The sequence below is a fragment of the Chiloscyllium plagiosum genome, chromosome 9, assembly GCF_004010195.1.
Source record: "Chiloscyllium plagiosum isolate BGI_BamShark_2017 chromosome 9, ASM401019v2, whole genome shotgun sequence".
NCBI lineage: Eukaryota > Metazoa > Chordata > Chondrichthyes > Orectolobiformes > Hemiscylliidae > Chiloscyllium > Chiloscyllium plagiosum.
Window position 1 is genome coordinate 30,334,327 of NC_057718.1, and position 24,753 is coordinate 30,359,079.

Sequence of the window (24,753 nt, forward strand, 5' to 3'; positions counted from 1 at the left end):
TAATTATGTTGGAACTTATAGCCACATAAGAGTACGCTTTGGACCAGATTCTACTGCTCTGTAAAACTTTATAACTTTGCAAGCTGCCTCAAAGGCAAGGCAATCAAAAAATACAGATAACTTGTTTAGGGAACAGGATGTCAGTTGCTTCATAAAATCTGTGCTGCAGGCTTGACTAGAAAAGAAACCCTGCAGTATGGAAATATGCTATTCAGCCCATCGAGTCTAAACAGAGCCTCCAAAGAACGTCCCACCCTCTCTATTCTATCCCTGTAAGCCTGCATACTATGGGCAATTTAGCATGAACAATCCATCTAACCTGCACTTCTTTGGAATGTGGAAGGAAACTGGAGCACCTGGCAGAAACCCACGCAGACACAGAGAAAGTGCATACTCCACACAGACAGTCGCCTGAAGGTGGAAGGAACTTGGGTCCTTGGTGCTATGAGACAGCAATGCTAACCACTGAGCCACTGTTCTGTTAATGAATGTGACTGACATCCAAGAAGTGCAAAAGTCAAAACTTTTGTAATTTTTATAACCACTGGCTGTGCCATGCCTGTGGAAGATTTTAGCTGCTGTTTGCATTGGATGGTGTACCTAAGTACATCATAGCCAGATTGTGAATCTCACCTGGGCAAGCTCTGAACTTGTAACATTCTGTGACTTGTCCCCCAAAGTATTTCACAGCAAATTAAGAACATCTGAAAAAATTCCATTCAGGGAAACATTGTGGTTAGTTTGTGTTCATAAAGGTCTGATAAACAACCCAGATAATGCTTTGTTTTCAGTGATGTTGCCAGGGAGTCAGGAAAATACAAAATCAAAATACTGCTAATACAGTACTGGATGTGTGAAATAAAACTGGAAAATGCTGGAAATCCTAAACAGGACAGGCAACATCAATGTAGAGAAAATGAAAATATAAGTTTGCCTGTATTTGATCTTCCATCAAAACTCCTGTTTTAATTGAAGTAATAAAAGGCTTCGTCAAAGGTGACATGTCCGACACTATAGAACTCCCTCAGTACTGCAAAATATAGTAGCGACAATTTCAGGAACTGCCACCAATAAACCTCACTGCAAGCTGCATACAGTCCTGACTGGAGAGAGATTACCATTCATTCATTGCTGTTAACTCAGCAAAGTTGAATTTGCTATATAATACTATAGTGGGAGTTCAAGAAATTGGCCTAACAATCACCACTTCAGAGCAACTAGTGACCGGGCAGTAAATGCAACTTTGCCAGTAGTGTTCATGTTCCAAGAACAGTTTGTTTTAAAACAGGGAGATTCCCGCGAGGAGGCAAATTCTGGTACTCCAGATTAGGGCAGTTGCTCCAAAGATACCCCTTGCAAAAAGAGCAGAATGAGCACAAGAACAAAAGAATTCCCTTCAAAGTATTAAGATAGCATTCTTTGAAAGTAATTCAGTAAGCAACAAAGACCAGCTGGAACTATACATTGGTTTATCCAAATGGGCAAGTGAAGTAGTGATGACTAGTAGAAACACTAGTAAATAGCACCGAAGAGAAATTCTATAAAAGTTTGAAAAACATTTATAGCTTCCTGAATGATGTCCAGAAATTCTACCAAACACCTGTATGCGACACTGAACTGGAGGGACCCCAATTTGTGGTAAGATACATTTGATCTGCTTGACTTGAAAAAATATCTCAAGGATTGTCTTTTATCCAGTCTTGCCCTTACCAAACTGAAACTGTGCAACTGACCAACACAAACAATATTTTCCTAAGAAGAGTTACGACATGGGAGATCAAACCCTTCTGCAAATTAAAACCAAACACCCAGAAAAGCTCATCTTGCCTCGTAATCTTAAAAATGTGTGAATGAAAGAAGATCCCTGATTTCCACTGTATAAATAAAAAGTAACTATTTATTTCACCCTAACAGTGAACACTAATCAAAACTATTAACAAATCCGGGCCCCCTTTTCTTAACTAATCACAATCTGTTAGCTGACCACAATTCTTTTAAAATTCTGTTCCATAACACAATTAATAATGACAGTAAGTTAGCACTTATTCTCTTAAAGTCCACACAGATGGTCTTCTCTTCCTTCCTCTGCTTCTCGACTCCGCTGTCTTCTCCTAGGTGGTCTTCTTTCTTTTTACTGCAAGTTTTTTTTTACAGGAAAAGGTACCTTTTGATAGATAGTGCCTTCTGAGAGATTTCTTTTCGAGAGCCCCTTTTCGATGTCGTGCTATCTGGTTTGATGGGTAATTAGCTCTCTGGCTTGGTGGCAGTTGCAATAAAAGAGTCCTGAAGTGCTTTACTGGAACATTCCAATGTAAAATTAGATGCTTAACCATGTAAGGTGATATTGAACAGATAACCAAAAGCTTGATCAGAGATAGATCTTTTTTTGAGGGGCATCTTAAAAGAAGAAAAAAAAAAGGTGAAGAACTTTCTGTTGGAAATTCCAGAGTTTAGGGCCTTGAGAGTTGAAAGTGTAGCCACATGTGGTCTATTGCTTATAAACAGGGATTCCCTGAAGGCTAGAATTAAATGAGAGGAGATATCTCGGAGGGCTGTTGGACTGGAAGAGATGACTAAAGTAGGGAGGGGAAAGGCCAAGAAAAGATTTGGAAACGAGCAAAGCATTTTGAAATTTGCCAAACAAGCACAGGTGATAAGTAGATGGAACTTGGTGTGAATAAGGACCCAAGCAGCAAAAGTTTTGATTCCCTAGAGTTTACAAAGGGTAGAATATAGGAGACCAATCAGCAGCATATTGGAATGATTGACTGAAGAGGTAGGAAAGGCAAGAATGAGGGTTTCAGCAGCAGATAACTGAGATTGTGTTGTTGAGGGATGTGACGGAAGCAGAAAAAGTTGATCTTAGTAAATGTGTAGCTATGTTGTCAGCTTATCTTGGTGTCAAATGTGATAAGGTTGCATACACACTCTCAGACTGTTGCCAGAGAGGGATAACCAAGTATCGTAAATATAACTGGAATATTTATAAAACAATTGTTTTATGCCAGCATTTTCAATTGGAATTACATATGTGAATGCTTGTAATGGAAATTTCCTTTGTTAACAGCTGCCTACCATGCTGTAGTTGCAGGCTGTCATATTTCATATTTGTCCATGGTTGCAATGCACGCCTTTTAGTTTAAGGCCTGCACAATTTATGTTTCGCTTTAAGTTTTATTTCTTATGGTATGTCCGTGAGACTTTGTACCTGTGGTCAAATTTGATTTCTGGGCCTTAACTGAGTCTCAACTTCAGCCTGCGCAATCCAGTATAAAACTACAACTCCCTTGGGCCCTTTGTTCCCCACTGGTCCTGGTTCCGCCTTGGCAGTTTCTTCAGCCCTACACATTAACTCTGTGGCTTCCCTGCTTACTTCAACTGTTTTGGGGTGTTTACCATTTTTTTTAATCACCAGCACCTGGTCTACCACACGGGTCCTGTTTTAACTTGATGGGTTAATATCGTTGTTATTTCAAATTCTGTTCCTTTCTGTGCTGTCAGTTGTCTAGTAAATGTTGTGTAGTAAACCCCTCCCCCTCCAAACTTAATTTCATAGTCTTCATACAAGTTACTGTCAAAACATTGTGGCTACTCTGTCAATTGAAATCATCAAGACGGAAATTGATTAGAGTTTAATTATTTTGCATCTTTGATTATATTTAAAATCATGAAATGGAGTTCTAGTATAGGATATAGATCAGCCTTGATCTCATTTAATAGTAGAGCAGACTGAAAGGGGTGAAAGGCCTCCTGCTCTGCAGTCTCCTGACAAGAGCTGTGCAGAATTGAGTAGACGCAATATGAGAGATATGAAATCTTTGGGAAGGTGGCTGTCTACGTGAAACTTATAAGTGTACATAAGTTGTGCAGTTAATAAAGGTGTAAGCTCCACCCTTTATGAACCATTGTTTGATTCATCACAACAAAAATGGGAGGAACTCGTAGGAATAACAATGTCTTCTTTCAACAGGTGCTGAAACAGAAGAGCATAGATCAAGAAAATCTGCTGCAGATTTCTATCAGAAGATGTTTGACTTTCAATATATTTTCGACAAATGTATTGAAGAAATTGGAGACAGATTCTGATAATGAAATGTGGGTTGAATACTCATGCATTCCCTATCCACAGTATAGGGTGTATTTAAGGTAATCTATTGCATTAAATATCTTGTTTGTTTGATGTGTAATATTAGGTTGCAAAAATGCTCATGTTAGTTTTTGTGAGGTTCTACCCCTCTTCCTCGCCTTTCCAATTTGAAATTTACATTGTCTCTTCTATCACTTCCTCAGTATTTGCTTGTCCACTACACCAGGTTCTGTTTGGTCACAGTAAGGGATAACAGATAGGACAGCAACTTACTCCTGAGCACCTGTAACATTTAACTAATTGCTAGAATTATCTGCATTGGGAAAGCACTTTGTTTCTTCTGGCCAGTCCAATCAGGATCAGGGAACTTACGCTGTCAAGTATAAAAATGAAATCTATAACTTATCACTATGGTTCACCCTACCAACCAGACGTTTAAATTTATCTGACTTGCTAATTGCATTAGAAAGATAACAAAAAAATCAAAAGCCAAAGGCTTAACTGTATTTTTTTAAAATTACAAGGTGTTGCAGCAAAATGTTTTTATGCCCAAATGATTAGTGCAGACCTAACCTGTTGACATTGTGAAGTCAAAGTTAATAAATTGCCAAAGTATATAGTCTCACCTTGGTTTATTCCATTTGATGCCATTAAGGTATTCTTCTTTTTGACTTCATGTATCATATCTATTTCAATTTACCAACCAATATTTATCTCCTGTATATCAAAGAATTCTGACACTGTTTCCTTTAATTATTCCAAGTGCAGTGTAGATGTCTTCTGTGTACAGGACAAAATTTTTACAATAGAATTGGTTCACCCAATAAATTAATTCCAAAGGCATTCCATTTTTGTATGAACTTTTGGCACAACAATACCAAATATGTTTGATAAATGTAGTTGGCGTTGTACCAATTTATGTTGTTGCTCCACATTTTATTCTTGCATCTTTAGTTACACCCTTTATTCACATATGAGCATTGATGAGAATTGGAAAGCTCTTTATGGGGGCAATGTGGCTTAGCCCAGGCCTGCCCTTGCCAACCATCTGCATTAGTTCTTCTGATAGATTTAGATTGACTGATATCTAGAGTTTCCCAGTTGTTATCCAGAAACTCAGTAGAGATTATTCACTGTGGTTAAATATCAAATCTTATTTGAAATGTATATCATTTTTATTTATAATCAGCGTGATGCAGTTTGTGTAATAATTAATAAATACATATTGGGACTTGTTTTTCTTTAAAAAAATCTTTCACCATGGGAAGATTTTGTACTTAACAATCATTTACTTTGTTAAGACACAGTGTTGGCCCTCTGAATGTTGAAGATGTTCTCACCAGTTTTGACAACACAGGAAATGTCTGTGAGTTTATTTCATTTTACGTTCAACTGTGATGTGATGTTGAGGGAAATATGCATAACACAATTCTTAAAGAAGCACTGTGTATGACATAGACCTATGTGTCATTTCATGTTTCCACAGTGAATGTCATGAGTAATGCAGATTGTAACTGGTATATTACATGTTTGGCAAACTAGAACATTGCCAAAGACACTGATAAAGCAGTGCCTCTTTAACAATATATTCAGTTCCAGCATTAATGTGTTAATGTTTAGATCTGTTACTTCACCAGTACATCGCTTCAGACATTGGCTAATAAAACTATTTAAGGAAGATTGCTTTGCAGCTTTTAAGTTCATAATTATGCAGCACATTTTATTTTGTTTTTCTTTATGCCTACTTCTTGTGCATTGTTGTAATTTTTGTGCTTATCTGTGTGTGTGTAATTTTTAAATCTTTTTAAATCTTAAACCAATCTAGGTTTAAGAATAGTCACCAAGTGTATTAATTGTTTTGTTGGGGATGTCTGATGGACAAGACGTCTGGTTAAGCTGTTTAACTGAAGTGATGTTTGCACATTAATAGATTTTTGTAATTTGTAATTTAGTTTTTAGGACTATAAATGTATCAATCAAGTCTGAGTCATATCAAAGGCTCTAAACTACATCTGGATTGAATGATCTACAGGATGTTTGTTGCCTTTTTGAACAACGTGAACCACTTGTTTTGTTTATTTAGGACAGGAAATCCAATTCTACAGGTGATTAGACATTGAGGGAGGCTGCCAGAAGGGGCCAATGAGAATGAGACAAGTAACAGACTTGTCTGCTTACTACCGGGTAGGATGCAGTTTTCCTGTCCGTAGCAATGATTTATATTTTCTTTATTAGGATGGAGCAACTAGGTTGGACGTTGAATTAGCACACGGTCCTGGATTCATAGTAGTCTGCACTTATTTGTTGAATGCTTGCTCTTAGTTGCCTGTAAAATAGATTTATGCTAATAGCAACTCAGTTGCTCAGTTACTGACTATGAACATCAACACCAGTATGCCGACAAGTTAAATGTATATGGTACTGAATTACAAATGATACTCTAAATGGGAAGTAGAATATTTGACAACAGTGTTGCAGTTAGTGTATTAGTCTACATCTGAACTTGCTGTTTTGGCCTACAAGTGTTTGATGTAACTATACGAGGTCAGCAAGAGGGAGGAGGAGAGCAAAGACGTGACAGGGGCTGCTAGTGGAAGGTTTGAAAAGCAAACAGTGACCCCCAAGACGAGCATTGATCGGGCCGCAGCAAAGACAGATGCTGATATAAGATTGGCCTCCTGAAATTGACACGAGTGGACTTTGACTGTGAAATCTTTCCAATTAATCATGTCAGGCTTGAATCTCCTCCATTAATTTTATGTTGAGATGGAGTCTACCAGTTCTTTGCTTGTGGGTTAGAGTGGAAGTAACATTAACACATGCATGATTTTAATACTTAATTGTGCAACATTTGTGAACACATAGTTTAGAAGAACTATTATGTCTCTCTTCGTGGAGTGATGCTGACAGTGAGGTAAAGAAGAAAAATGTGAAATACTGAATTTGGTAAATAGAACATGTGAAGAAATATTAAGGGGTTTGAAAGTGGAATAATTGTCAGACATGTGAATTAGATCTCATGCTGCTAAGAGAAACAAAGGAGGACATGGCAGAGGTTTTAATGGTCATTTTCCAGTCCCCTGTGCCTTGAAGTGAGTTATTGAGGACTGCTAAAATTGTACTGTTGCTTAAAAAGGGAGGAAAGAATAGGCTGTGCTAATGCAGGCCAATCAGCCTAACTTTGGTGGGGAAGTATTGAAAAATAGTCTGAGGAATAGTAATAATCATCTAGAAAGGCAACTATTAATCAAAGAAAATCAGTCTTGATTTGTTCATGGATTGACTGACTTGAAATTTGAGGAGATAACGAGTAGGATTGATGAGATTGTAGCTAAAATTCCTGTAGACTACAAATGTGCAAAGGGTTTGGTTCGGCCCTAAGGCTATCAGAAAAGTAAAAACCTATGTGGACTAAGGCAAAAGGGCAAATTTGGTCTAAAATTGGGTCAGAGTTTGGAAGCAAAAATTCAGAATACATTTTAATAATTTAGAATTGTGTGTGGGAGGCATGATAAAGAATTTTGCAAATGATTCAAAAATTGATAATCTGGTTGGTATTGTGGGAAGATATTGAGGGCTGCTAGTGGGAGGTTTGGAAAGCAAACAGTGACCCCAAGACGAGCAGTGATTGGGCCGCAGCAAAGACATGCTGACAAAGGATTGGCCTTCTGAAACTGACATGAGTGGACTTTGACTGTGAAATCTATCCAATTAATCATGTCAGCTTTATGTTGAAGGAAGATATCAATGGACTGGTCAGGTGAGCCAAACATTGGAACATGCAGATGAGTTCAGAGATGTGTGATTGGAGATGATGATAAAACCTGTCCTATCATACCTGCAAAGGCCTCCTTTCAGGTCTAGTGCCAGAATTGGGAGAACTGTCGAGCAACAGCCTGATATTTTCATACTCTCAGAATCATAACTTACAAACAGCGTCCATTACACTAACAGTGGGACAGACACACTAGATTTGGCAGTACTTTGATGTAAAGTTGAAAGTATGTTGCTCTGGAACTTCTCAACATTAACACTGGACTCCATGAAGTGTCATGCCATCAGTGAAACATAGGCAAGGAAAACTCCTGATTACCATCTACTGCACCTGTCAACTTCTCACTCTGTACTCCTTCACGTTGAACACCAAAAAATAGTGTGTGTGGCAAGGGTGCATATTCAGGATGGAACCTTCAAAATCCGTGATCAAACGTGGCTAGGTAGCACTAGTACTGGCAAGTCCTAAAGGACATTGCTGCTTCACCAGGTCTGTGGCAGGTGGCAAGGAAACAAATGAGGGAAAAACGACTTGACCGTATCCTTACCAATTTACCTGTAGCAGATGCATTCATGCATGGTAGGAGCACAGTCCTTGTGGAAATCAAGTCCTGTGTTCACACTGAGGATCCCTTCATTGCGATATGTGGTGTACCACTGTGAAAAATAGGGTAGATATTGAACAGATCTAGCAACACAAAACTGGGCATCCATGAAGTGATCCATTAGCAACAGCAGAATTGTGCACAACCACAATCTGTAACCTTGTGGTCTGGTATATCCCCTGTTTTACTATTACCATCAAGCTAGGGGACCAACCTTGGTTCAATCAAAGGTGCATGAGGACATGCAAGGAGCAGTACAGACATACCTGTAAAAACAAAATGAAGTGTTAACTTGGTGAAGCTATAACACAGGATTACTTATGTACAATACGGTGGAAGCAGCATGCAATAAACAGGGCCAAGTGATCCTCCTGTCCAACCGAGAAGTCCCACTGCATCCAATCATGAATGGTGGTGGGCAATAGAACAACGATGCACAGGAGGAAGCTCCACAAATACTTTTAATCTTATTACTTAATGAACAAAAGAAAAGGCTGATGCATTTTCATCTATCTTTTGTCAGAAGTGTCAAATGGATAATTCACCTTGACCTTCTCTTGAGGTCATTAGCTTCACAAGTGGAGGGCTTCATTAAATTAGTTTTACACCCTGTGATATCAAGAAATGGTCGACGGCATGGGACATTGCAAAAGCTATGGCCCCTGACAAAATTCCTGCAATAATACTGAGGATTTGAACTTCAGAATAAGATGTGACCTAAGTTGTAGCTGTACTGGAACAGCTTAATATTAGCACCTACCTGACCATGTTGATAATTGCCCAGGTATCCCTGTACACAAAAAGCTGGACAAATCCACCCTTGCCAATTAACATCACATCAGGCTACTCTCGAACATCAATAAAATGATGGAAGAGGTCACCAATAATGCTGTCAAATGGCAATTGTTCAGCAATAACCTGCTCATTGACACTTAGTTTGGATTTCATAAGGGCCATTAAGCTCTTGATCTCAATACAGTTTTGGTCTAAATGTGGATAAAAGGGCTGAACTCCGGAGGTGAGTTGAGAGTAAATGCTTTGATATCAAGGCAGCATTTGGCAGTCAGTAATATTGCAATACTGGAGTCAATGGAAATCAAGAGCAAAATTCCCCATGGCTGAGTAGTGTACCTAGCATAAAGGAAGGTGGTTGTTTTGTTGGAGGTCAATAACCTATCCCAGAACATTATAGCAGGAGTCTGTCAGGGAGGTATTATAGACCCAATTACCTTCAGCTGCTTCATCAATGACCTTCCTCTCAATAATAAGGTCAGAACTGGGATGTTTGCTGATGATTGTACAATGTCTAGTGCCACTTGCAATTCCTCAGATACTAAAGCAGCCAGTATTCATGGGTAGCAAGACCAGACATCATACAGGCCTGTACTGATAAGTGGCAAGTTGCATTTGTGCCAAGCAATGACTATCTCCAATAGGACAGAATCTAAATATTTCTCCTTGACCACCAACGGCATTACCATTGACCAGAAATGGAACTGAACCAGTCTTCTGGCTGCAGAACCAGGCTAGACGCTCAGAGTTCTTTATTGAATAATCCCAAAGACTATCCATAATCTATAAGGCACGAGTCAGGACTAGAGTGCAATACTCTTCACTTGATTGGATGGGTGGAGACCCAATAACAGTCAAAAACCAGCATCATCCAGGACAAAGCAGCATGTTTGATTGGCATCCCATCCACCATTTACAACATTCACTTGCTTCACTACTGACACACAATGGCAACAGTGTGTATTGCTTACAAGATGAACTGTAGTAACTTACCCAAGTTCGTCTATCAGCATCTTCTAAACCTGTGTCATTTGCTACCTAGTAAAACAAGGGCAATAGATGTGTGGGATCACCACTAACTGCAAATTCCCCTCCAAGCTACACACTATTCTGACTTGTATTGTTATCACCATTTCTTCACTGTTGTAGAGTCAAAATCCTGGGACTCCTTTCATAACTGTGCTGTGGGTGCTCCTATACCACATGGACTAAAGCAGTTTATGAAGGCAAACCATCATCAACTTCTTGAGGGCAATTATGTATGTACAATACATGCTGACACAGCCAGTGATGACCACATAGTATGTTTGAGATTTTAATTTAAATTAGCCATGCACGCTAAATGCTGCCAATGCTGGCAAAGATCACATCCCAAGACTGAAATCTATTTGGGACTCTCCTGTATTAGACAGTGTACAGAATATTGGAGGAAAGAGGTTGGGATGGAACTGTACCAAATATTAGTTAGACCACAGCTAAAGTATTACATGCAGTTTTTACAGCCACTTTCCAGGAAATATTTGATTGCAGTAGAGAGGGTACAGAGGATATTTATGAACTTATTGGCAATAATGGAAATCCTTTAGCTTCAAGGAAAGATTGAATAAGCTAGGCTTGTTTTCTGCGGTATAGAGGAGGCTGAGGGAGGATTTAGTAGAGCTGCATAAAATTAAGGGGCCTTGATAGAGCGTATAGAACAAGCCTATTCCTCTTTGCTGTGAGATTAATAACTAGGGGCATTGATTTAAAGTAATTGTAGAAGCATTATAGGGGAGTTAAGTGACAGTAGAGGCAAAAACGTTCATCACATTGAAACTTACTTGAATATGTACTTGATCTTTTGTAACCTACAAGGTTAAGGACCAGTGGATAGAAAGTTGGATTTGGTTTGGACAGCCATTTCTTGACTGACATAAACACAATGAACTGAATGGATTTGTTCTTAATGTTTTCGTTTGCTGATTTGCATCATTAAAACTAGAAAGAAACCGTTCCATCTGCAAATTTTTGTTGCTTTGGCCAAAGTACCTACTGTTGGTCTAAGTGACTCTGGGTTTAGGAGGGAAATAATCATCCAGGTTACTTGTTGATATTCCTAGTCCAGTGATCGACATTGCAAAATGCACATGCTTGTATGTATATTAAGCAAAATCCGAATACGTTTGACTATTATACCCTTTATGAACAGTCTGTCAAGACTTTCTGCGCATGCTGACAAGTGGAGAATTGAAAATTGAACAAGGTTCTGGATGGTTATGTAAGCTTTTGGAACTGTAGTTCAACTCAAAAAGATGTGATTGGGGGTACCATAGAAAACTCCAATCATATTGCATATGCACTCAAGCTGCAAAAGTACTTAATCTAGTAATTAAAGGCCTCTCCAGAAACACATCCAATTTCTTCAACACTTCCAATTTCTCCACTTACTGAGACTCAGAAATATAATGCAAGGAACATTACGCTGTTAGCTCTTAATTACACGGTTACAGCTCTCATGCTAGAGTGTGACATAATTAGCTCCCAACTTCATCTCTCATGAGAATTGATGTTTAGTGTTTCTGAAATAACCCTGTGATCAAATACCACGCACGCATTGTCTTATGAATATCTATTTCACTGTCATAACCATCATTCTATTAAATCCTGGGGCTGATTATATAGTTTTTTTATGAAACATCTTTTTAAATGAACAGTGCATGATTCTCTGGTACAGTAACCCTTATCTTTCAGCTAGTTAAGAAATCCATTGTTATAAAGTACAGGCTGGATTTATTAAGAATATAGATTTGAATTTCCAGTTCAGTTGTACTATTGCTGCTGAGCATTCATGTGACAATGAGGTGGGAAAGAAAAAGTAGATATTTTAAAGAACAGGTTATCATTTTGCTGAATATAAATATATATTAAAATGAAATGTTATATGGGATAAATAATATCTGACTATTGTATTGCATGATATGCTGAAAATATTGTAGTCCTTTTTTGTAGGTTTTAAGACTGAACAATCTGAATGTCACAAATTCATGTCATCACTTGCTTCAGAGCATCAGCTCCTGCTGCTTCCTAAAATGCCATCTCCTGTAATAATGAAGCCAATTGCCACCAACATAATCTTTAAGCAATATGCCTTTCAGCAAACACAAAGGGTAATTGAGTTGCAGCACTCACATTCTTGTAAACATTCAGTGAGCTTCACAACTTGATGGCAATACATTTATATTTTCTTTTTTAAAAGAAAGCCTTGCAGTCTTACTCTTTGACAGTGTAAGTGTTTACATTTTTTTTCCTCTTGCTTTTAACTAATTTTGCCTTTAGAATAATTTGGCATAGTGATCTTGGTGTCCACTGAGTTAATGCTGTTTTTCATTCACTCTGTAATAATTGAAAAAAACCCAGTAATTTGTATATTCGAGTCTACAAACCTAGGCACAATTTTCAAAAAACATTATTCCAAAAAGTTTAACTTAAATCTTCTTTTTCTGAGCCACGTTTTGGCCTAGTCCCTCATTAAGAGTGGCTTAGTAGTACCACTGCTGATGAAATGTTATGGTGCAGAAGGAGGCCAACCATGCTTCCACTGGCTGTTTAATGAGGCTGGCTGAGTCAAAAAGAAGACATTAGCTGCTAAATTGGGCTTGTGACACACATCGGGGGAAAAAATTATTTCACCTTATTCTCATCAATTTATCTGTGGAAGATTGTGCTGGCATTAGGCCTACTTAAAGAAAAATAAAATGCTAATCTGACAAAGCGAAATCATAGAAGGAACATGTTATAGACAGAGAGATAGTGATTCCACAACTAACAAATCAGCTTAAAGTTCTGTATTTCTGCCCCAATTATGATTGTTATAGACAATTCAAGTAACATGAGGAAAAGGTTCCATGAACAATTTAAACATAATTCTTAACGTAGTGGAGTGCAGCAAATCAGTGCAAAGGACAAGGCTGAAGTGTTTGTTGCAAGTGAATGATCCAACATGACCTTCAAGAGTTCAAATGTCACAGAAGGCAGACTTCAACGAAATTGATTCATCCATTGTTGAGAATCCCAGATATGCAAAAGGCTATGGACCATGACGACATTCTGGTTATAAAGCTGCTGACTTGCTCCAGTGCATCTAGCCCAGCTAGCAATGCGAAAACACTGCCATCTACCCAATGATTTGGAAGGTTGCATCAGTTTATAAAGGAGGAGAAATCCAACCTAACCAATGAATACTCCATTTACATACTCTCATAGTTCAACAAAGTGACACAAATTATTGTTGACAGTGCTGGAAACCAGCAACAACTCGGGGCCAGACTACCTGAGACCTTGTTATGGTTTTTTTCCTCCAAACATGGACAAAAAGCTAAATTCCAGAGCTGAGCTAATAGTGACTGTGCTTACCAGCAAGGCAGCATTTAATCAAGGTTGCAACGTGGAGCCCTTGTTAAATCGAAGTCAGTGAGAATTGGGGAAGTAACCCTTGGCTGGAATCACACTTATTCAAAAATCATTGAGGTTGTTGGAAGCCAATCCCGAACATAATTACAGGGGATTCTAAGGTAAGTGTCTTGAGCCCAGTCATTTCTAACTGCTTTATAACAATCTCTTTCTTTTCATTTGGTGAGATTTGGGAATCCTCACTGAGTTCAATTTCTTTTGCAAATAGTCAAATAATGAAGCAATCTTTACTTTCAAGCAGCAAGATCTTGTGAATCTCCAGGCTCAGACTATTAAATGTCAAGTAACATTTGCACAGTTACACATGACACCACATTTCCTAATTGGACAATGCTTAATTTTATAACTTGTAGTCAACTTATATGTCTAAATTTTAATTTTTATAGCTATTTGTATATTTTAATATATTAGTGCATTGCTGTCTGCTAAACGTGCTGTTAAATACTTACAAATCCTTAATGTTAGCGATGTGCTATCCTCTGGATTCCTCTAGAGGGCAAGCTTTGCTACCATAGCAGGTTTTTATAGCTAGGATGAAAACTGGTTGGAACAGAGCCATTGAAGAGTTCCTTTCTTGATTAGTTGATAATATTGATATCTATCTTTTGAATGTATCTCGCCCTCAGCCTCCCCCTTTTGTGGCTAATTTCAGGGACTAATTAGAGGCATAAAGAACATATTGTCATGCTATTTTCTTTAATTTGAAGATTATGAAATTTAGTTGTCTTCATAAGGAACACCATTCCGTTAGAAAAAGAGAGAGGTTCTTCCCAAATAAACTGATCAAAAATCTCTGAATATGTAGAAGGCAGATTTAAAGTACTAAATAATGTATTTACCATGTGCAGTTACAGTAATTCTAATTGCATTTTCCAAAAAATAAATGAATAGGTATTTCCTTCAATATGTTGTAGTAAATTTATTTTTAAAAATCTTAAGTTTATAAGTGGTACTGTAAAGTATCAATCTTACTTTGTATCATTGTCTGTGCTGTGATAATGAATTGCCAGTTTTGAAATGAAGTTTGGCATTCATTGCTTAAACAAAATTAATGAACTGTAATTCCAGTTAATTTTCTCATCAGAACCTTAATCCAACTCAATATTTGGAAAACTGAAGGCATTCAGGCATCACTGAAGGCATCACTGCTGCAAAACCTGCTTCAGCCTCTGACTGACTCAATCCCTCTCCTTGGCAGCTGGTTAAGGCTGAACCAGATCGTTTGCAACCACATTGTAATTGGCCTTTAGATGAACTTCTGACCATATCAACCCAGCTTTTGAGACTGCCTATCTGAATCTCCGTGTCATCGTCCAGCTTTGGGAATTACAGATGATTAAGGGACAAAGCTAAAAGTGGCAGGCAGAAAAAGTGAAACAAACATTATTCTGGTTTTAATTTTTGGAAAGTCTCCATTAATTTTCTTCTGACGGAATGAAAACCTTGTACTTAGAAAATTAGTTGTCTCCAGGCTCAAAGTTATCAGCAGTTCGGCGGTAACTATCTCTTATCATTCCATTAAAAACTCATTCATTTCTAATGCACCAGCCTAATTTTTTCTGTCATTTTTAATGTGAAACTAGAGACCAAATACTTCATGTTGCAATCATTTTCAGTCTGTTGATAGCAAAAATACACCCAACGAAGGAGCAAGGATCTCTTGCAGCAGTGTTTGGATTTTCCCAGTTTTGCAAATGTGCTAATGGCAGAAATTGCTGTTAAATTTACTCCTAATCATGGTTAGCACAGCTTGGATCACCATTAATATCCCAACACATGAATAAGTCCATGTTTGTATGTAGTGGAGGAGATGGGAGATATATTTCAAATGATTGCCAAGAACATTTCAAAATCTTTTGAAATAATGGTTCTTCTAAATAACGTGCACTTTGATAGTAGGATCAGAATCAGATTGGAGAGGCGATGGCCTGGTGGTATTATCACTCGACTGTTAGCCCAGAGACCCATGTAATGTTCTTGAGACTTGGTGCGTTCAAATCCCACTATGGCAGAAAGTGGAATTATAGTTCAGCAAAAAATATGTGGAATTGAGTCCATGAAACTATTGTTGATTGTCGAAAAACCCCTCTGTTTCACTAATTTCCTTTCGGGAAGGAAACTGCATCTTTATCTCATCTGGTCTACAAGTGACTCCAGACCCATAGTAAGGTGGTTGACTCTTAGCTGTTCTCTTGGATGGGCAATAAATGCTTGCCTAGCCTGCAGTGTCCACGTTATGTGAATAAGTTTTCAAAAAAAATAAAGATTACTAGGATCATGATTTTGTGTGCTGAAAAATTAGATTTTTTTTCCTTTTTTTATGGCTAGAAGTGCTGTTGTGCACACTTAAATTTTTTTTTAATCCCATCATCAAATTACCAGTGGGTTTTTTTCAATCAGTTTTCACCATCAATAAACGACCCCTGATTCCAAATGAATAATTTACATGCAAAGCCTGCTAAGGGCAAACAGTTGGGTATTGGTTCCTGCTAACATTATCAAATGTCTAGTTCAAATGCTTACAACTGTTTTGAAATCTTAACTATGCAGGTAAATGTTGAATTGAGGATTAGCAATGTTTTGCAGCTGCAAAAAGAGGATGTTGAGCAGATCACTAAAATTCTTTTGGAGGTTTGTGTTTTTAAGGATTTTTATGATTTCCAAATTCATTGTATGTGCTTTCTGGAAGATTAGGTGTACTGAAAGTAAAGCACAACCAATGCCAATCGGGAAGTATGTGCAAGAATGTCGCTCAACTCGTTAAATAATGACTTAACTGATATAAATGACACATGGTCTAGTTCAGCTGCAGAGGATACATCTGAAATTAAAAATGGAAGGATATGCTGAGAGTACAGATTGAGATAAGTAGATCAAGATTGCAACAGTAAAGAGTCATGTCTTCTTTAGAACATATCCTTAGCTGCCCCAGGCCAAAGGATCAAATAAGCATGAAAGACCGTCACACAGAAAGTTATTAGGTAGGGCTAATGTTATGTTTGCAGTGTAATATTCTAGGAGACTCTGTAGAAGGGTAACTTGATGGAGGTTACCCATGGAGGTGTTGGGCCTGGAGGTAGGTACCAAGGTAAGAAATTTAGAATGAGTATGATGTGAATGTTACTTCATCAACACTTTCTTTTTGAAAATTATTCTGTTTTGTTTCATTAATGGTATGTTTTATAATGGGAATAACGGATAATGCTTAATCAGATTTTAAACTGTACCTTTTAGTAGATGTTCCTCTGAAGTTGAATGGATTTGATGAAGCAACTTGTGTAAACACTCAGGGTGTTTTACGCTCATTACAGTCAATGAATTATCTGTTGCATAGATCAGAACAGAAGCATTAGATGCAGTAATAGGCCAGTGACCCATTGAGTCTGCTGCACCATTTGAGAAAATCATGGCTGATCTATTTTTGACTTCAACTCCACCTTTCTGTCTGCTCAGCATAATCCTCATTCCTTGCCAATCAAAAATCTATTTAACTATGCCTCAAATGTATTTAAAAACCCAGTCTGCACTGGGGAAGAGAATTCCAAAGACTATCGGTGCTCTGCGACAAAGATTTCTCCTCATCTCAGTCTAAAAAGCTGTTCCTCCCATTTTAAAATTGTTGTCAACTTTAGACTTTCTACAAAGGGAAAGACTACCTCAGTATTCACTTCTTCAAGTCTTCCAGGATTTTGTATATTTCAATAAGATTACCTTTCAATCTTCTGAACTTAAATAGATGCAAGCTCAACCTGTTCTTGTGACCTTTCATCTCATGAATTAGTCAGGTGTACCTTCTCTGAATAGAATTTCGTGCATAGTATAGTTACTGTTGTAATCTATTTGACATGGCAGACAAGTTATGCACAGCAAGATCCTGCAACTGCTATTGAATACATGGCAAATTAATCTGTTTTAGCAGTGATGTTGGAAAAATTAATATTGTCCAGTGCACCAGGAAAACGTCTCTGCTCTACTTCAAATCAAACCAGGAGTTCTTTATCCCATACTTGAGCAGGAATTTTGTTCAACGGTGGCTCAGTGGTTAGCACTGCTGCCTCACAGCACCAGGGGACCTGGGTTCGATTCCCATCTCAGGCAATCGTCTGTGGAGTTTGCGTGTTCTCCCCGTGTCTGCGTGAGTTTCCTCTGGGTGCTCTGATTTCCTCCCACAATCCAAAGATGTGCAGGTTAGGATGAATTGGCCATGCTAAATTGCCCATGGTATTAGGGGCATTAGTCAGGGATAAATATAGGGTCTGCATCGGTTACTTTTCGGAGTGTCGGTGCGGACTTGTTGGGCCGAAGGGCCCGTTTCCATACTGTAGGGAATCTAATCTAATCAAACATATAATCTCTTCCAAACACAGCATCTTTCACTGCTTACCAATTTTGCAATCCTGCACTAAAACCTTAGACAATATTAATGTGCATGTGTCTCAAGTGAGATTGATCCATGACCACCTAAATCAGGCATTGGTATCTCAGCCAAGAGTGACTCTTGGCCTTGGTCTCTTACTAAATAGTCTATTTGGAATCTCTTGAAAGTTGTGCAAAAATGGCAAAGTGTAGCATTTGATCAGATTTGCTTTTTTGTAAAATCACAGTTCACTTATTTTCCAACCTAATTTACCTTTCCCATATTTCCTTGCTAATACTTTTGCTAATATTTTGGCCAACTTCCATTTCTAGTTGAGTAGGTGGATGTGTAGGCAGAGGACCTGGTGCTAGATTTTTCTTAATGTTGTGAAGTAACCAATGTTTACTGTTGATGGTGTCAGCATGATCACTGAACACGTAAAGGTTCAATTTGCACAATGGTGCTGTCACCAATCTCAAAGTTGTCATTATAAGCCGCACTGGAATATAAAAAGGATGTCACTATTTTAATTACTTACTGATCCACTAGAGATATGATTCCACCTCTGGCACTGTGAACCTTCATAAGTTTGAGAGATAAAGTGACAGAATGGATGAAAAAACATACTCCCAGGCTACTGCATTACTGTAGTGAGATGGTCATCTAATGGCACCGGAGAACCGTTTGGTGAAAATGGCTTCCCTATGTGCATCACAGAATCAGAATGGGGATCAAGCATGCATATACATGTCAAATCTTGGCACTTTGCAAAGATACCCCAGTGCTTTGCACCATAATATCATCAATTAATAGAAACATGACTGCTTAAACTTGTGAGCCAGGCTGTATAACCGTAATCCTGGATAATGGCCAGCTGAATAGCTAACAATTACATGTAGTGCAATGATTTGTAAAAGTTGTTGCTTAGCACCTGTATTAAAGGTACCAAGCTAGCCTACCACTTCTTTAGTATGGAATTTACTAAATTTAATAGGCACTGACCTGATGATCTGAAAGGGTCTGAAATGTCTATTAATATTGAATTTGTGACTACCATAGGAGGCAGATTATTGAGAAAGTATATTTCCCAGTGTTGCTTTAACTGTTGGCGAATTATAAGTGTGATTGATATTGTCATGCGCAATTGTCATCCACCTAACCTTATACTGAATGCTCCACTACCTTACGATGAGAAGGAGTTTTTGAATGCTTCACCATTTAAAGTGTCATTCACTATTTTGTGGTTTGTTTCTAGCAGCAAGGGTTATATGTTAAATAAAGCAATTCCTCTTGCAAAGCTTCTGAACTGCGTTAATATTTAGTATGGGCTGCACTGACATCACAGGCAGAATGGCCTCCTTCTGCACTGTTGCCAATGATTTCCCTCCATTATTGAAGATGGTCATTTCTTACATGCTTGCAAAGAGGCTGTGTACCTGGTTGCAGACATGTATGGCCTTTCACAAACAAACTTGAATTCTGTGTTCTTATATATTTTTTCACTTTTCCTGAGGTTTGCCTTCAAGGACATTTTGAATGTCTTCACAGTCTACTTTGTGGCATTGTCTAAGTTTAAGTAGTGTGTACGTGACCAATTTAGGGATTTTATCATCAATTCTATATACTATGTGTACACTGCATCTGAGCTGGGATCTGATGATGCATACTTCGATTGTGTCTTTATGGCTCTGCTGCAATGCTTTCAGAATTAATAGCAAATCCCATTTCCTCAACTACATCTGTTAAGGCAACCTTTTTTGTACACTTGGGAAAGAGGATGTGTTCTCCTTCACATGTGGACACCAGCCTGCATATGACTGTCCCCTAATTTGACCTGCAAACTAACAGTTTTATTAATTTCAAAAATATACTTTATTCATAAAATAATTTGATGGTCTGTACAGTTGGTCATGCCATACATACGTAAACATTTACATATAGAGATCAGAATTTATCATTTGTATATACAGGTCTGTACGTTTATCAATCATACGTCCATATATTTAGCTTAGACGTCAGCAGAGCCCAAATGACTGCGTGGGCCTCCTGTTGTTCTTAGGCAGGCAGATGTTACACGGTGGTCTTTCCCCACCGCGCCTTGGCGGCAGCTGCCCCAAGCTTCAGCGCGTCCCTCAACACATAGTCCTGGACCTTGGAATGTGCCAGTCTGCAACACTCAGTCGGGGTCAACTCCTTCAGCTGGAAGATAACAGGTTTCGGACCGCCCAGAGAGCGTCCTTCACCGAGTTGATGATGCTCCAGGCACAGTTGATGTTCGTCTCTGTGTGCGTCCCGGGGAACAGACCGTAGAGCACGGAGTCCCGCGTCACGGCGCTTCTCGGGACGAACCTCGACAAACACCATTGCATTCCTCTCCAGACTTCTGCGTCGGCACATTCCAGAAGGAGGTGTGTGACAGTCTCTTTCCCCTCCGCAGCTGCTTCAAGGGCAGCGTGTGGTGCAGCCGAGAGTCTGGGCATGCATAAAGGATCTCACAGGCAGAGCCCTTCTCACCACCAGCCAAGCCATGTCTTGGTGCTTGTTGGAAAGTTCTGGAGATGAGGCATTCTACCAAATGGCTTTGACAGTCTGCTCAGGGAACCCTCTCCTTTTCCCGAAAGGTCTCAAGGACACTATGTGCTGACCACTTCCTGATGGACTTGTGGTCAAAAGTGTTTTTCTTCTTAAACTTCTCCACGAAGGACAGGTGATACGGAACAGTCCAACTACTCTCGGAGCGTTCCGCGGCAGCGAGGCCAGGTCCATCCTTTGCAACACCGGGGACAGTACGTAGTGACACTTAGTGTTTGCGTACTGGGGATCCACGCACAGCTTGATGCAGCCACACACAAAGGTGGCCATCAGGGTGAGGGTGGCATTGGGTGTATTTTTTTCCCTCGTTGCCCAGATCTTTATACATCGAGTCCCTTCGGACCCGGTCCATCTTTGACCTCCATATAAATTGGAAGATGGCCCAGGTGACTGCAGAGGCACAGGTTCTGGGAATAGGCCAGACCTGTGCCAGATATAACAGCAATGACAGTGCCTCACACCTGATGACCAGGTTTTTTCCCGCAATGGAGAGCGACCGTAGCTTCCATCTGCCCAGTTTCTGCCTCACTTTGCTGATACGCTCCTCCCAAGACTTGGCGCACGCCCCAGCTCCCCCCCCCGAACCAAATACCCAGCACCTTCAGGTGGTCGGTCCTGACGGTGAAGGGGATCGAGGATTGGTCGGCCTAGTTCCCGAAGAGCATGGCCTTGTTCTTGCCTCCGTTTACCTTGGCCCCCGAGGCCTGTTCGAACTAGTCACATATGCACATGAGTCTGCGCACGGACAGCGAATCCGAGCAGAAAACGGCGACGTCATCCATGTACAGGGAGGCCTTAACCTGCAGGCCCCAGCTGCCAGGAATAGTCACCCTTCTCGGGCTCGCATCCTTCCTGATGGACTCGGCAAATGGCTCTATGCAGCACACAAACAAGGCAGGAGAGAGAGGGCAGCCCTGCCTGACTCCAGATCTAACTGGGAAGCTATCTGATTCCCACCCATTGATTGAGACTGCACTGACAATGTTGGTGTAGAGCAGTCTAATCCAATTGCAGATTCCCTACCCAAAACCCATTTTGGAGAGAACATGGGTCTGGGTGGGTTGCGCTTTGGCGGGTCTGTGTGGCATTGTTGGGCCGAAGGGCCTGTTTCCACACTGTAAGTAATCTAAAAAAAATCTCTCATATACGTGTGTGATATCCTGTCAAAGGCTTTCTCCTGGTCCAGGATGATCAGGCAGGTGTCCAACCCTCTGTCCTGCACGTAGGTGATCGTATCCCTGAGGAGTGCGAGATTCTCAGCGATCTTCCTGCCCCGTACAGCACATGTTTGGTCAGGGTAAATCACTGACCCCAAAGCAGGCCTGACCTGGTTGGCGATTACCTTTGACAGAATTTTGTAATCCGCATTCAACAGTGAGATTGGTCTCCAATTTTTGAGTTCCTCCCTCTCCCCCATCTGCTTGTAGATGAGGGTGATGATGCCATTCCTCATGGATTCATTCATGGTACCTGCCCGAAGCATATTGACATACACCTCCAGCAGGTCCTGGCCAATCAAGTCCCACAGAGGAGAATAGAGCTCGACCGGTAAGCCGTTGCTTCCAGGAGTTTTGTTCTTTTCGAAGGACTCGAGGGCCTTGGTGAGCTCATCCAGAGTTAGTGGCTGGTCCAGCCTCTCTCGTGTTCTGTCGTCTAAGGCCTCCGTGATAGAGGACAGGAACGACTGGGAGGCCGCACTGTTGGTTGGCTTCGAGTCATACAGACTGGCATGGAAGGATTTGCTGATCCTCATGACGTCAGCCTGAGATGACGTTATCGAGCCATCTTCTTCCTTCAGGGTGCTGAGCACGGAGCTGTCTTTGTGCACCTTCTGGAAGAAGAAACGTGAGCACGTCTCGTCCCGCTACACCGAGCGGACCCTGAACCGGAAGATTATCTTGGAGGTCTCCGAAGCAAAGAGCGAGGCTTGCTGGCCGATTACCTCCTTGAGGTCCTCCTTGACATTGACCCCCATCGTCTGCAGCAGGAGCAGGTTCTGCATACTTTCCTAGAGCTGGGACAGTTTCCCCGCCTCTCTCTCGCCTCCTGAACACCTTTGAGGATGAAGAACCTCTTGATGTTCCCTTTTACTGTTTCCCACCAGTCCGCTGGGGACTCAAAGAGGGGCTTCACGGTTCTCCAACCTGCATCGTCCCTCTTGAGCTCCTCAATGTTTCCCGGGGTCAACAGCTTTGTGTTCGGCTTCCACGTTCCCTTACCAGCCCGCTGCTCGTCCTATAGGTGACAGTCGGCCAGCAGGAGGCGGTGGTCCATGGCTGCTATCATGTATAAGCAGAACTACAGACGAGAACTTGCTGAGTGCTGATGAAGCGTGCAGTGATGTAGAGTGCAGCTGATTGCACCTTGTGAACCCCATCAAACTACTTATTATGCCTGGAGTATCAAATTCAAGTCTCAAAGGCATGTAAGAGAGTAAATATTACCACAGATTTGTACAGAGCAAGTTTTTTGTTTTAAGTTTGATATCGCATTTTCCCCACAGTTCCTTTCATAAACATATTAATGCTGAGATTTCATAGGCATTTTTATTTGGTGTCTAAATTTCCATGCAGATATTTCTAGAGCTTGTGCTGCTGCGATGAAGTTACCTGCAGCCTTTAGGGTTGTGCCAGGAATGTCTGTAGGAATATTTGATACATTGTTTAAAAGATTCCAAAATTCTCTGGATTCTGAATAGGTCTGAGCAGATTGGAAAATCACAAATACAATACCATTAATCACAAAAGGAGGGGGACAGAAAGCAGAATACCAGCAGTTAGTCCAATGTTCTCCATTGGAAAACGTTTAGAATCCAGTATTAATCAGGTAGTAGCTAGAATTTAGAAACTCATTATCAGGCTGAGACAGCATCGCTTTGTGAAAGGAAAATCATGTTGAGCAAATAAATTGTTTGAGGTTGGAGCAAGAAAGGAAGATAAAGGGAATAAATCAATGTATGTTTGGATTGCAACATGTATTCCACAAAGTTCCATATAACATTTTCCCAACATCTTGATTTACCCAGAATAACGTCCCAAGTTTGATGGTCAGCTTCTACCTTATGTTGCAGTCTCTGATCACAGTAAGTTTGCTTCCTCGTGGCATATTTGGTATAACTCTGTCGAGGTCTTCTGAACTTGTCCTTGATACCCTGGGGTCTAGTTTAGTGTCTAGCATATTTCACATTTGTTTCCAGTGGCTTGACAAGTCAAGACAACTGGAGAGGTGACTGGCTGCAGTCGATGATCTGCAGCACCTTCTGCATTTGTGGAGATATGGATTGCTGTTGTCCTCATAGTTGTGCTGCAATGCTTTCAGAATTAATAGCAAATCCCATTTCCTCAACTACATCTGTAAGGCAACTTTTTTTGTACATTCAGGAAAGAGGATAAGTGTTCACCTTCACATGTGGACACCAGTCTGCACATGACTGGCCTCTAGTTTGACCTGTAAACTGACACAGTTATTAGGACCGTGACTGCTATCATGTACAAGCAGAACTACAGACAAGAGCCTACTGAGTGCTGTCAACACTGACATCAGCAGTGATGTAGGACGTAACTGACTGCTGTAAAGGGGTTTCACTTTCTCTGTTCTCTCACTTGCTCACTCACATTCATGCAGATGTTTTGTGCTAGAGTCATAGAGATGTGGAAACAGCATGGAAACAGACCCTTCGGTCCAACTCGTCCATGCAGCCCAGATATCCTAACCTAATCTGGTTTCATTTGCCAGCACTTGGCCCATATCTCTCTCAACCCTTCCTATTCATACACCCATCCAAATGCCTTTTAAATGCTATAACTGTACCAGCCCCTGAGGCATGGTACATTGGTGAAACCAAGCAAAGGCTACGGCAATGGATGAATGGGCACTGCACAACAATCAACAGACAGGAGTGTTCCCTCCTAGTTGGAGAACACTTCAGCGGTCCAGGACATTTGACCTTGGACCTTCAGGTGACCATCCTCCAAGACGGACTTTGGGACAGGCAGCAGCGAAAAGTGGCCGAGCAGAGGCTGATAGCTAAGTTCGGTACCCATAGGGAGGACACACAAACTGCCACCCCAGCCAGACACACACACATAAAAACCCAC

The 24,753-nt window shown here is 40.3% G+C and overlaps 1 protein-coding gene across 3 annotated transcripts in view; it reads left to right on the forward strand.

Annotated features, from left to right (window-relative positions):
* Window positions 1-24,753, forward strand: part of camkmt (calmodulin-lysine N-methyltransferase) — a 379,453-nt gene that overhangs the window by 12,144 nt on the left and 342,556 nt on the right. For 2 of the 3 annotated variants that reach the window (XM_043695646.1, XM_043695648.1), the window contains exons 2-3: window positions 3,971-4,146; window positions 5,389-5,453. In XM_043695646.1, the coding sequence (XP_043551581.1) occupies window positions 3,971-4,146; window positions 5,389-5,453 (241 nt within the window). The remainder of the gene's footprint in view (window positions 1-3,970; window positions 4,147-5,388; window positions 5,454-24,753) is intronic. The other variant, XM_043695647.1, reaches the window with a different exon arrangement.